The sequence below is a fragment of the Physella acuta genome, unplaced genomic scaffold (assembly GCF_028476545.2).
Source record: "Physella acuta isolate Inbredline_101_S28 unplaced genomic scaffold, ASM2847654v3 ptg001549l, whole genome shotgun sequence".
Classification (NCBI taxonomy): Eukaryota; Metazoa; Mollusca; class Gastropoda; family Physidae; genus Physella; species Physella acuta.
The window spans coordinates 113,036-126,151 of NW_026733064.1; the positions used below are offsets into that span (position 1 = coordinate 113,036).

The window sequence follows — 13,116 nt, forward strand, 5'->3', positions numbered from 1 at the left end:
TTAAAACAAAAGTAATATTTACCTTACCTTTAATGTTAATTGCTAAGGTTCCGTAAACACATACACAAAGTAGGCGGTCCGTGGAGGGTTAGATAGATGTGTTGCTTGAGTCCTAAGCTGGCGTGGGTTTAGTCTCGCGGGTCAACGGCGGTCTCAGGCTGGATAAATAACGGTGATGCTTGGTTTGGAGTCTGAAGTCGAAGTGGTTTAGAACAAAATTTTCGCGTTCATTTATACGGTTGGTCAGCCAAAGTGCGGCGCCATCTGTCGCATGTTGGCAAATGCTTCGCGGAGAAGCACTTAGTGGATTCCCATTAATCACCATACCCCCTATGGTGTTCGCTTTTCAAATGCATTCAGTAAACCACCATTAATCAACCTGAGCTGTCAAACCGAGCGAGAAAACCCATTTATCACGGCCCGGTCCCTGTCAAAAGGAAAAACTTCGCTGGCTGATCGATGCGTGCCAGGTGTCGTTAACGAGTAACAGCTGTCGTTAATGGATGTTGGAAGTCGGGGCACAAAGAACTTTCTATTTTTGTACACATTAGCGCACCCCTCTCCTCCACCCCGCCATTACTCCCCCTCTCCTCCACCACCACCACCACCCCTCTCCACCACCACCACCCGGTGGTGGAGTATTTTACTATATGTCATTTTACCTCCGAACCACCACCCTCGGCCAGGTGGTGGAGTATTTTACTATATAACCTTTGCGCATCCGGCTCAACCACCACCATACTACCCAAAAGGGACCTGATATACTACTGGCGTATCATACGCCGCTTTTTAGTTGTTTTATTTTCTACTTTTCAGTAATTCATAATTTGTGAATTCGACAGTACCAATGTTGCCACTGAAAATATTTGCTTTAAAACACTAAACCCGCCTCCCCCTCCCCCCCCCCCCGTGAAAGCAGCCTCCTCTTAGTTACCTCCTCTAAGTTTAAAATCGTTTCAAACTAAATTATTTGTCCTTAATAGCCGTCACTAAACCCGGCTCTACGATTGTAACATGTAAACATTTACCGTGAACCACAGCTCACCTGACCACGTGAGGGGCTGGGGGTGGGGGGGGGGTGGGGTGGTAGCGATAGAGAGGAAGAGAGAGGACTGCAAGGCGCGCTTGCAGCTTGTTTTCTAACGTCTCCCAGAAGAGAATTATATATAGAGATATATATAGATTTGTAGATCCGTATCAACAAAAAGCGATTTTCGATAACCGGAAGTGGAACTTTTTCTACTTTAAGTTTTTCAAAAGCCTATAAATTGAGTCTTAATTTAGATAGATGATGAAATTTCACATGTAAGTAAAAGATCTAATTCTCTGCCTTGTATCAAATTTTGAGTGTTTTCCGTTGACTGGAAGTAGCAATTTACTTTATTTCCGATTTCTCAGAAAACGTAATTTAAAAAGTACTAATAATATACCGCACTATTATGCACATTTTGTTTTGCATTTACTTGGTGTGCAATTCTTTTTTTCTACGAGATTCTATTCTATTTTAAAAAGTTTAAGTAATTAAAAATTGATTAAAAATCATGTCTATTTCCCGAGTTGCCATCCCCTGATGTTTTATACACAAATATTCGAGAAAGTTTATGGGATATCACTCCCGGTTAATTTATTATTTTTTTTTCTTGCGCACATCACAGTTAACAATACAGAATATTTTTGATTTTCATCTTGAAATATTTGGATCAGATTTTCTTTTAAATGTGTGTTTATTTACTTTGGATGCGCTTTTTCTGTTTCTGATTTAAAAAATGTCACTGTGATAAATAGTAACGGGTTTTCAAGTTCATTAAAAAATTGTGTAAAAATAAATAATCAATTTTATTCGGTTTACACCACTACTACATACAGCAACAAAGGCCTACCCTAGCTAGTGCGTGTAACAAGTTAATTTGACTAAAGCTAAGCACTGACCTTAAGACTTGACACTTATGTACGCTAGGTAATTTGACATCAGTATACCTTTCTTAAGCAGTGTTTCTTCCAGACTTTTTTCTCCGGGGGGGGGGGGGGGTAGGTGGATACTGTTAAAAGTTTATATTTTCTATATAAATTCCATTTCTTTCGGGGTGGGGGGTAGACCTTCTTTGGCCCCCCCCCCCCCGAAGAGATGCCTGAAGAAACTCTGTTCTTAAGCACCCACCCTATGCCATGACATAGACATTTAATCTTAAACTAATTAATAATTACGGGTGTTGTATTTTTTAAAGACCACGCTCCATCAGCTCAAATTGACATCAGAAGTTCGCCTAGACAAAGAAGCCATTGGAGAACTTTTCCAAAGGTGAGTTGGTTGCCCTGGTTGTGTTTCATGAGTGCTTAGGATGCGTGTCACTGTCTTCGTGTAAGTTGTTATAAATGCTCTAATGATGGGAATAATTTCATGTTTTTAACTTACACCAGGGGTCGACAACCTTTTCCGACGGAAGAGCCAAAATATGCAATTTACAAAATTGACCAGTTCTTAAAGAGCCACAAACGTTTTTGTTCAATATTTAGGATTAGATATATATGCATATATATCTATATATATATATATATATATATATATATATATATATATATATATATATATATATATATATATAATATAATATATAGCTTTAAATATGAAATCATATTAATTCATATTTTTTTATAAATACACATGTTTCGCACAATACATATTATAGTATTTTAATAGCTCTGCTAAAAAAATAAAATTATAAAATTAGTAATCCAATAATATAGCTATAATAATTGAATATTTACATTAATTACATCAATGGGAGCACTGAGCTTTCATGCCGTTTGAAAGTTTGTTTATATCTGGCTCATAACTTCTTGTTTTAAGTTTCAAGCACGACTCTAGATTTTTATTAGGTAGTTGGTTTCTTACTTAACTTTTTGTTGTATTCATGTAAGAGAACACTTGCTAGCACGAATATCTTGACCTAATGATCATCAGCACTCCAGATGTCAACTTCTCCACATTACTGTACCATCCTACAAATCTATCCCATGCGTCACGTATGAGTGCCTCAACTCGCGATATTTCTTTTACAGCTGTCCAGTTGTGCAGCGTAACATGCATGTTTTACTGGACCTTCTTCTATTTTTACTTACTCTTGAGTTCTGTGAATATCCCTCTCCACAAATGAGTCGTTTTTAATTCATGCTAATCGTTGCATTGGTTTCATGAATTTTTTTTCAGTTTTTTCGAAATCAAGTAATCTACCGCTCTCCGTGTTTTCAACAAAAAAAGTAATTTATTTTCGAAACATCATCTTCTCAAGCAAGGCATGGGCTGAGTTTTCCTTTCCTTGCAGTTTTACATTTAGCTAATTTAGTTTCTTTGTCATATCCACCATATAGTTGAATGTTTCAATGCGGGATAAACAATTTAATAAGAAGTACATTGAAAATAGGATGTACCTAAATATTCCAATAGAATAGCGAGTGTTTATTGTTTAAATTTATTATTATTTAATTCATTACCAAGTGTTGCAGAACAATAATTTGATGAGTTTTGAAAATAACATAAAAAAAATTATTAATATTTGTGCATGGAGCCGAAGAGCCGCAACTTGACATCAGAAGAGCCGCATGCGGCTCGCGAGCCGCAGGTTGCCGACCTCTGACTTACACCTACAATCCCAGAGCCATGCATCGAATTGTTGAAATATTGGGCTAGGGATATATATATATATATATATATATATATATATATATATATATATATATATATATATATATATATATATATATATATATATATATATTATCTTTCACAGATTACAGACGAGTGAGAGGCTCAAGAAGTTTGCTCTAGACTTGCCCTGTGATTTAAAGACCGACCAACAGGAATACAAAAATGCTATCTCGGAGGCCGTAAACAATTACAGAGCAACATATGCGGTCACCTTAAACGGTCAGAAGTTATCTGAAGCGAGGTAAACCGTCATTCAATTGCAGTCACAGTTTTGAGGTTGTAGGAGGCATGGATGCATTCATAGAGACATCAATGTGTAAACAATAAACACGGATAATAAAAACACCTTAAACAAAATAAATCAAATCGCTAAAATACATTTGGGAAATTCTGGTTTTTTATTTTAAATTGTTTATTTACTTTTTTTTATTGCATATAACTTAAGTTTTTTTCCAATATTACGATATTAACTAAACTAAAATTACCAGTTTGTTTTATTTGAGCTGCTTATTTTAATCAGTGTTTACCCGGTTTTTTTAAATATCTTTTTGTTTTATCTCATATCTTTGAAACTTTGTAGTGACAATTTGTTTCTGTCACATTTTTCATCAATTACAAGTTTGTCTTAATGAATGCACTTAGTGAAGCATAGTGCATGCAACAATAGTTATGCACAACCTTGGGTATATATACCAATATTTTTATACAGCATAGGTCACGCAACAATAGTTATTTAAAACCTTGCGTATATATCAATAATTTTGCTTAAGATCAGTGGCGTAGCGAGGTCGGGTGTCACGCGGTGCGGCACTTAATGGTGTCACCCCCCCCCAGAGGCGTTGCGACCCTTCCCGGGGACAAACTTTCAAGTTTACGATTTGCACCCCCCCCCTCAAACTTTTGATTTGCATCCCCCCTCAAGTTTTCGATTTGCACCCTCCCCCCCCCCCCCCCTCAAACTTTCGATTTGCACCCCCCCTCAAGTTTTTCTCTATATATTTTGCTATTTTTTGCCTTGGTGTCATCCCCTAAATGGTGTCACCCGGTGCGCTCCGCACCCCCCCCCCCCCCACTACGCCCCTGCTTAATATAAATTATTTTTTTTAGAAAACTACAGGGTGAATGTTCTTAGAATATGCTGCTTCATAATATTTTTTTATAAAAGCTTTTGAAAATTCAGAAATACCACAAAGTATTATTTCCGTTTACCGGAAATCTCCCTAAAGATGTAAGCATACAAATATGCTCTACTAATTATATATAAAATTTCGTCTTCCAAATTAAAACGGTACTAGAGTTTTCAATATTTTAGTAACCTAAAATATAGTAAAGTACCATTTCCGGTCATTTTAAATCGTTAATGATTCTTGATAGGAGCCTATCTATAAGATCTACTTATTACAAATGAAAATATGTCCTCTAGCCTCAGGGTATCTCGTTTGCACACACAAATTTACAATCAAGATTGCAAATTTTTAAAATTTTGACTCATATTTTTTTTACAAGATTATAATACTTTCTCTACTCTATGCCTTGTAAACAAGAAAGTAAAAAAAATAATAATACGAAAACAAATTTAATACGACGCAGATAGAGGTACAGATTTAATGTAAAGAACGACATTGGCTTCTAAGATGTTTAAATAAATTATGCCTTTAGTGTTTTTGAATTGAAGAAAAGTCGCAAAGTGATAAACGTCATAAAAACATGTGCAGAGCGTCACTTCCTAAATCTAACATGGTGGCTGTGAAATCAGCAAGAAAAACTGAAAAACTTAAAGTTTGAAGATAAATCATAGTAAAGTGTGGGGGTAAAATGGGCGATCGTGATATATTTATGGTAGGTGACCATATTTTTAAAATGTTTTTATGACCATTATTATTATTAAGGCCATCTATGCACAAAACAACGCAGAATCAATCAAGATTGAGATCTAAATTCGACGCCATTAAAATGGTTGACTAGATCTAGATCTAGATCTAGATCTATACGCCAGCTGGCACGTGAAGGACCCAATCATTAGTACTTTATTACATAAACGCTTGTCCTTAAAACGTTTTGTATGCATTCTTTTTTCTTTATTCAATCTTTGACTAGCCGTTTCGACTTTTACTTTAATTTTTAAAATAGTTAAATTAAAGTTTTATAAAATAGGTATATAATAGTTTTAGAAAATATGTAATTAAATTTGCAATAGCAGGGATATTTAAAACTTTAGTTTAAGGCTGGTTTCATTTTTGTTTCATTACAAACATCTGTTATCGTTTCTTGCAACCCATATCTGTTTAATAAGGACCATTGTTTTTTTTGTGGGTTGTACTGTTATCCGGTAATTATTTTGATTCTTGGTATTCCAAAAACGTTTGCGTCATTGCGACCCCCTTTGGAAACGGCATTTTTTTTTCATTTAATTAAAATTTAATAGTTAAGATTAGGACGCAGGATGTTACTAGGGGTCAGAGTGGCCGGGCGAGTAATCACATGGTTGTAAACTCTTAATGTCCCAAGTTCAAACCCTCGGGCAGATGAGATTGATTAGCCGGGGAGAGATTATCGAAATCAAAGATGAGTAGTGTCCCTTAGGTTTAGGCAGTGAGATTACCAACTCTGGATTCCTTTCGGCAGCTCCTGCGACACTGTTGATGCCAGGTTGTATAGGTAACGTTCTGTCACTTGGAGCTGTGTAGAGAGAGTGGACCAGGTACATAGGCAACATCTGCCTTTTCTTATTTTGCTGCCCAGGCTTTGTGCTTCGATGTCAAAGCCGCAACTATACAATGCTTTTTTGTTGCTATGTGGCATGGAAAGCTTATGTACCCATTTTCCCATCCAGTCCACAGAAAGTGTTTGGACCCAGCTGCCGTTTCAAATCCTAATTGACATCTTTAAGAACCTGAGCAACCGGGACAAGTTTAATGCGGCCATGACGTGTAAAGCGTGGGTTCCAATCTTAGACGTACCTGCCTTGTTTACCACTGGACATTTTCTGTTCCCGTTGGATGACGACAAGAGGGCGCTGTTGTTTGCAAGGACACGAGGAAAATGGCTACGTCACGTCTACGCTGATTGTTCACGTTGGTCTTGTTATTCTTTCTATTCATATTTTTTTTTAAGTCATCGACCTTGTATAAGCTAATAGATTTTGTGTATAAGCTAATAGATTTTGACTTTTTGTTTTCTTCATTACCAGAGTTTCTTTCAGGCATCTCTTCGGGAACCCCCCCCCCCCCCCCTAAAAAGCGCGCCCATCCTACTCCTCTCCCGAACAAAAAAGAAAATAAATAATGTGTGAAAAATGTATATTTTAACCAGAGCCCCGCTCCTTCCTGAAATTTAAGTCAATTCCCCCCCCCCCCCCTTTGAAAGTTTCAAGTGCCTTCCCCCCACCCGGAGAAAAAAATGTCCAAACCACCGTTCATTACAGAGAAACTCGATGACACACCACAAAGTGGCCCCAGTACACCCCCGGGGACAGAGGTTGTGAACGAGTTTGTGGCCAGTCTGCTTCAGGGTAGATGCATCAAACTTAGAACGATCTCCCTGAAAAATATCGCGTACCCCAAGCACTACTATGACAGGGTTGATTACCCCACCAGGCCCGAGCCAGACCTGGTCAACCTCATAATCTCCCTCCTGGGAGAGCAACAGGAGTTACAGGAACTGGATCTGACCAATGCCTGGCTACGCTATGATGAAGGTCAGTGATTCTTGTTCAACAGCTGACTAAGGTCAGTGCACTTTATTGGGTGGTAGGGGGGGGGGTAAATTACACTGTATTATACTGAATAGCATACTTGTCAGGTAAGCGGTGGTTTTAACCATCTCCCGTACATTACTGTCTAGCCCCCGCCATCTAAAATCAACAGGGCAAAAGGAAAAGAGGCTGACAAAGGAAGACACAGAGACGCAATCTGAAAAAAATATACCAAGAAGATACACGGGGGGGCAGTTGGAGGGGTTTACGGCTAATTCCCGAAAGACACTTGCCAGAATGCCGTTTGCCCGAAGGTCGTTTTTCCAAATAGACACTTGCCCGAGTGCGACAAACGCCCGAATGCGACAAACGCCCGAATGGACACTTGCACGAATGCGACTAGCCCAGGAAAGAGACGCCCGGAAATATCTTGTCAACTACCTATGTCCCCCCAAAGGTGCGACAGGCTAGCCTAACCTCCATTACCTTCACTGTATCATCTTCCAATTGTTTATGCCTACTTAGCCTCTTTTTTTTTTGTTGCTGCAACTGTTTCTTGTTTTGGAAGTTTTTGCTAAACCAGAAGATCTTATGAAGTGGCCGAACCAAGACGAGCTTGGTCATCACGATAACCAGCTAACCATTGGATCATACCACATATTAAATCATTGTCAATGCTGCATTTATTTATTTATTTATTTTTACGATCCCTAAACATAAAGGGTCATAAGCTAAGGCAAAATACTAGTGCCAGCGCACCTATATTTGCTATTGAAATACAACTAATATAAATTTACAATTTATAATAACACTCACATAACTGCCCTGCCCTATTTTTAAAACCACCATCTAAGATTCCTGATGTAACATCCTGAAACCTACATTCAATATGAAAACCTTTTTGCACAGTTCTGCCAGAAATACTTGAAATGGCCAATGTATGTTACGAACATATGTATCTACAAATTAGCAGATGGGTTTGGCTGTACTTTAATTGTTAAAAACGTTGTTCAAAGGGTTAGAATTCTTTGTAAAGAAAATCATTCAAATTTTAAAAAATTCATTTTAAAAATTATACAAAAAAATTAATTTTGTAAGATATTAAAATTTTCCTCTAACAAACCGTTCTTTTGTCATGTCTACTAGGAATGTGCAAAGTTATTTTGCATTGTTTTTAGTTATTTTTTAAATTTATTTTGTTTCTACTGTGTACCTAAAAATTGTTCAATTTTACCCCAAATTTCTCTAAACATGTATAAATTGGCCCAAAATAAATACAGTGTTATAATGTTGAAAGTATTTTAAATTTAATACAATTTTAAAAAAAAAGCATGTATCTTATAATTTGATAAAACTTGTTTTCACTACCGCCCGCCCCCGCCCTTCCCCCTTAAGCGCCAATCCAGCTCTAATAATTGAAACCCTTTTGCAGGCTGCCATCTCTTGGAAGAGGCCAGCTCAACCTGCGCGAGAACTCTCCGCAAACTTGCCGTGGATAGGTTTGTGGCAGTAATCTACAGCAACTCGGATTTAAGTGAATTTTATTCCGCTCTCTTTTCGTTTAAAAATTTGACGGGTACGTTTTTATGCATCTAGTTTTTGTTTATATGTATTAATTTTTCATGATCCTTTCCAAAAACTATTTCTGTTTTTATTTTAAGAGAGAAATATTTGCTGATGCCTGAATTAATCCCCCCTCTTTTAAAATGGGAAGTAACCGGTCAAATTCCGGTGTTAGGAGTAGCACTCTACTTTACATTGAGTTTTATGTAAACTAGTAGTTTTTTTCCCAATCATTTCTTCGGGAGGGGGAGGGGGGGGGTGGCGAAAAACGTCTAACGAGTCGAACGAAATAGAATTTAGATAGACAATATATATTTTAACGATAGTCCGCCCCCTTTCCCGGAAAATTTAGTCGTCCCCCCCTCCGAAAATTTCAGGTGCCCCCCCCCCCCCTTCCCACTCCGAAGAAAAAAATTCTGAAAGAAAACCTGAATGTAAATACAAGTTTACAAATTTCATTCAAGTTTCCATATGTGAAAGTGGTTGCTTAATAGCGACGTAGAGCGAATTGGTCGTAGTGATTCCACTTCTGACTAGTTGCACGGTAAGCGAGGCGATTCGGCGCTGCGTGGAGCGGTGGGCTTGGATCCTGTCCAGTTAAAAAATGCCGTGTAACTGAGTCCACCCTTGCTGTTGAAATTACACTTCATCAATATCGCTATACACTTTTAAAGACGCCTGCTTTCAAACCTTGTACAGCGCAACTCGCTGGCAGAGGCGAACCTAGGGGAGGGCGAGTAGGGCAACCGCCCCGGGCGCCGACCTTAAAGAGGCGACAAATTGGTTTGAAAAATAAAATAACAACCTTATTCCGAGCTGCATTACTGTCGATTTTAAGAAAATAGAAAGCTACTTGGTTCTACGGACGGCTTTCTACGTTGCTTGTGTGATACGTGAAAAAGTTATTAACGGTGACTGATGTGTGTGTGTGGGGGGGGGTACTTTTTCGCTAACGTGGATAAACATATGGGGGGGGGGGAGTAAAATTGATAGTTCGCCCCGGGCGCCGGAATGGGTTGCTACGCCTCTGCTCACTGGAACCTCACGTAATAATTTGCATGTTTCAGAGCTTGAACTCGGCTATATCTGTCTGAGTTGCGAGTTCTTGTATGATCTCAGTAGGGCGTCAATCGGCGGCCTGCCACTGCGAGTGTTAAAGGTTCGGGCCACATACACAGCTAATGTCGTGAGCATGACCTCGTCAGGGGCATGGAAGCAGATCACAGCCCACATCCCAGATCTAAAAGTGATTTTTTTTATCAAATCTAAAAGTCGCTCCGAGGTAACAGATTATTTAAGAGATTCTTTAACATTTAAAAATAATCCGACTTTATAATTTCTGGAGTAACAGAATATTAAAGGATACTTTAACGGTAAAAAAATAACCTGAATTTATAATTTCTGAATTAACAGAATATCAAAGGGATACTTTAACGATAAAATAACTCGACTTTATAATTTCTAAAGTAACAGCACATTAAAGAGATAAATTAACGTTTAAAAACTACCCGATGGTAGAGTAGCCCTAATAATTAACGTCAATTAAAATCTACCTCAGCCATCTATTCCTTCTAACTATAACCGATATTGTAGCATCTGTTACTTTAGGGCTGGTAAGCAGGTCACCAACTGGTTGGTGACCTGCTTACCAGCCCTATAATGAACCAACTGCATGATATTCCAAGTCATTAACCTACCACGTAAGACTCTGTTTTATCTAGGAGTCATACAAAGACACCATACCCATGATTGTTTTGACGCGATCGATGCCCCTGCACGCGTTACACTGGGATTCGGGACTCCTTGTCGCTGTCAAGAACATAATCAAATGCTTCGAATACATCGCCAGTAACTTTAAGGTTAGTCTTTTCAGCAGTGTGTCTGTCTGTGTGTCTGTCTGTCTGTGTGTCCGTGTGTAAACACGATAACTTGAGTACCGTTAATACTTTCAGTTTTTCAAAAGCCTATAACTTGAGTACTATTTCAGATAGATAAACGAAATTTCATATGTAAGTAAAAGATCTAATTCTCAACCTTCTATTAAATTTTGAGTCATTTCCGTTGACTGGAAGTAGTAATTTACGCTAATACCGATTTCTCACAAAACTAATGTAAATTTTAAAAGTAATAATAATATTGCGCACTATTATGCGCTTTTTTATTTGGCGTTCACTTGGTGTGCAATTAATTTGTCTACGAGATTTTATTCTATTTTTAAAACTTTAAGTATTTAAAATGGATTAAAAATCATGTCTATAGCCCGAGTTCCCATCCCCTGTTATTTTATATAAGAATATTCGAGAAAGTTTAGGGGAGATCACTCCCGGTTTATTAATTATTATTTTTGCACTTGCGCACATCACAGCAAACAATACAGAATACTTTATGATTTTTATCTTGAAATATTCGGAACAGATTTTTTTTTTAAATGTGTGTTTATTTACATTTGATGCGCTTTTTACTGTTTCTGATTAAAATGAATGTCACTGTGATAATTAGTAGCGGTTTTTCAAGTTTATTAAAAATAGTGTAAAAATAAATAATCAACTTTATTCGGTTTGCACAACTACAAAACCATTACTGCATACATCACCAAAGGCCTACCCTAGCTAGTGCGTGTAAAAAGTTAATTTGACAAAAGCTAAGCATTAACCTTAAGACTTGACACTTATGTACACTAGGTAATTTGACATCAGTACACCTTTCTTAAGCACCCGCCATATGACTTGACACGGAAATTTAATCTTAAACTTATTAATAATTACGGGTGTTGTATTTTTTAAAGACCACGCTCCATCACCTCGAACTGACATCAGAAGTTCGCCTAGACAAAGAAGCTATTGGAGAACTTTTCCAAAAGTGAGTTGGTTGTCCTGGTTGTGTTTCGTGAGTGCTTAGGATGCGTGTCACTGTGTACGTGTAGTTTGCTATAAATGCACTCTAATGATGGGAATAATTTCATTTTGTTTCTGATCCCATTTCCTATCTGGTAGTAGCAGACTACGTGACGTCATGACGCCATAGTGCGTACTATAATTAGACCAACAACGTGGTTTCGGAGATAGACTTCCTCTTACTTTGTTGTAGAGTGTCCAGCGTTGATTTTTTTTATGTTTTTAACTTACACCAACAACCCTAAAGCCATACATCGAATTGTTGACATATTTGGCTAGGTGTATATATATATACATATATATATATATATATATACATATATATATATAGCGAAAAGTAAATAGAATCGAATCGTAATCGATTAACCTGGCTGAAGTTTGTTGGAAAGGGTAGTGTAGACGAAAGCCTGCTTTTTTGGTGATATTGTTCAGTTAGTGGAAATAGGCCAACTTTACTTAGTGTATATATATATATATATATATATATATATATATATATATATATATATATATATATATATATATATATATATATATAAACAGATTACAGGCGAGTGAGAGGCTCAAGTCGTTTGCTCTAGACTTGCCCTGTGATTTAAAGACCGACCAACAGGAATACAAAAATGCTATCTCAGAGGCCGTAGAGAACCACAGAGCAACATATGCGGTTACCTTAAACGGTCAGAAATTATCTGGAGCGAGGTAAACTGTCATTCGATTGCAGTCACAGTTTTGAGGTTTTAGGAGGCATTGACGCATTCAAAGAGACATCAGCATGTAAATAATAAATACGGATAGTAAAAATACCTTAAACAAAATAAATTAAATCGCTAAAATACATTTTGAAAATTCTGGTTTTTATTTTAAATTGTTTCCTTTCAATTTTTAACTTCAGTTTTTTCCAATGTTACGATATTATTAATCAGAGTTTACCAGTTGCTGTTTTTTTTTTAAATATTTTGTTTTAGTTCATTTCGTTGAAACCTTGTAATGATAGTTTTTTTCCGGTCACATTTTTCATCATTTACAAGTTTGTTTTAATGAATTCACTTAGTGAAGCATAGAACATACAACAATAGTTCTGTACAACCTTGTGTATTTACCAATATTTTTGTACAACATAGGCCATGCAACAATAGTTATTTGAAACCTTGCGTATATATCAATACTTTTGCGTAATATAAATTCGTTTTTTTAAAAAAATACAGGATGAATGTTCTTAAAATATGCTGCTTCATCATTTTTTTATAAAGACTTTT

The 13,116-nt window shown here is 37.0% G+C and overlaps 2 protein-coding genes across 2 annotated transcripts in view; both read left to right on the plus strand.

Annotated features, from left to right (window-relative positions):
* Positions 1 to 4,029, plus strand: part of LOC131928784 (uncharacterized) — a 36,322-nt gene extending 32,293 nt beyond the window's left edge. The window contains exons 14-15 of the mRNA XM_059284912.1: positions 2,226 to 2,299; positions 3,789 to 4,029. Of these exons, the coding sequence (XP_059140895.1) occupies positions 2,226 to 2,299; positions 3,789 to 3,951 (237 nt within the window). The 3' untranslated portion in view covers positions 3,952 to 4,029. The remainder of the gene's footprint in view (positions 1 to 2,225; positions 2,300 to 3,788) is intronic.
* Positions 4,030 to 5,430: 1,401 nt separating this feature from the next.
* LOC131928785 (F-box only protein 39-like) lies at positions 5,431 to 12,679 on the plus strand. Its single transcript, XM_059284913.1, has 8 exons — positions 5,431 to 5,545; positions 6,540 to 6,780; positions 7,131 to 7,403; positions 8,833 to 8,976; positions 10,031 to 10,245; positions 10,685 to 10,822; positions 11,749 to 11,822; positions 12,401 to 12,679. The coding sequence occupies exons 1-8, from the start codon at positions 5,522 to 5,524 to the stop codon at positions 12,561 to 12,563; spliced, it is 1,272 nt and encodes a 423-aa protein (XP_059140896.1). The 5' UTR covers positions 5,431 to 5,521; the 3' UTR covers positions 12,564 to 12,679.
* The last annotated feature ends 437 nt before the right edge of the window (positions 12,680 to 13,116 follow it).

Bases quoted from the DNA above. Each gene is read 5' to 3' on its own strand.
- LOC131928785 (XM_059284913.1), top strand. From the start codon at position 5,522: ATGGGCGATCGTGATATATTTATG. The intron at 8,977-10,030 runs GTACGTTTTTAT...TGCATGTTTCAG, and splicing joins TTCGTTTAAAAATTTGACGG to AGCTTGAACTCGGCTATATC. The intron at 10,246-10,684 runs GTAACAGATTAT...TGTTTTATCTAG, and splicing joins AATCTAAAAGTCGCTCCGAG to GAGTCATACAAAGACACCAT.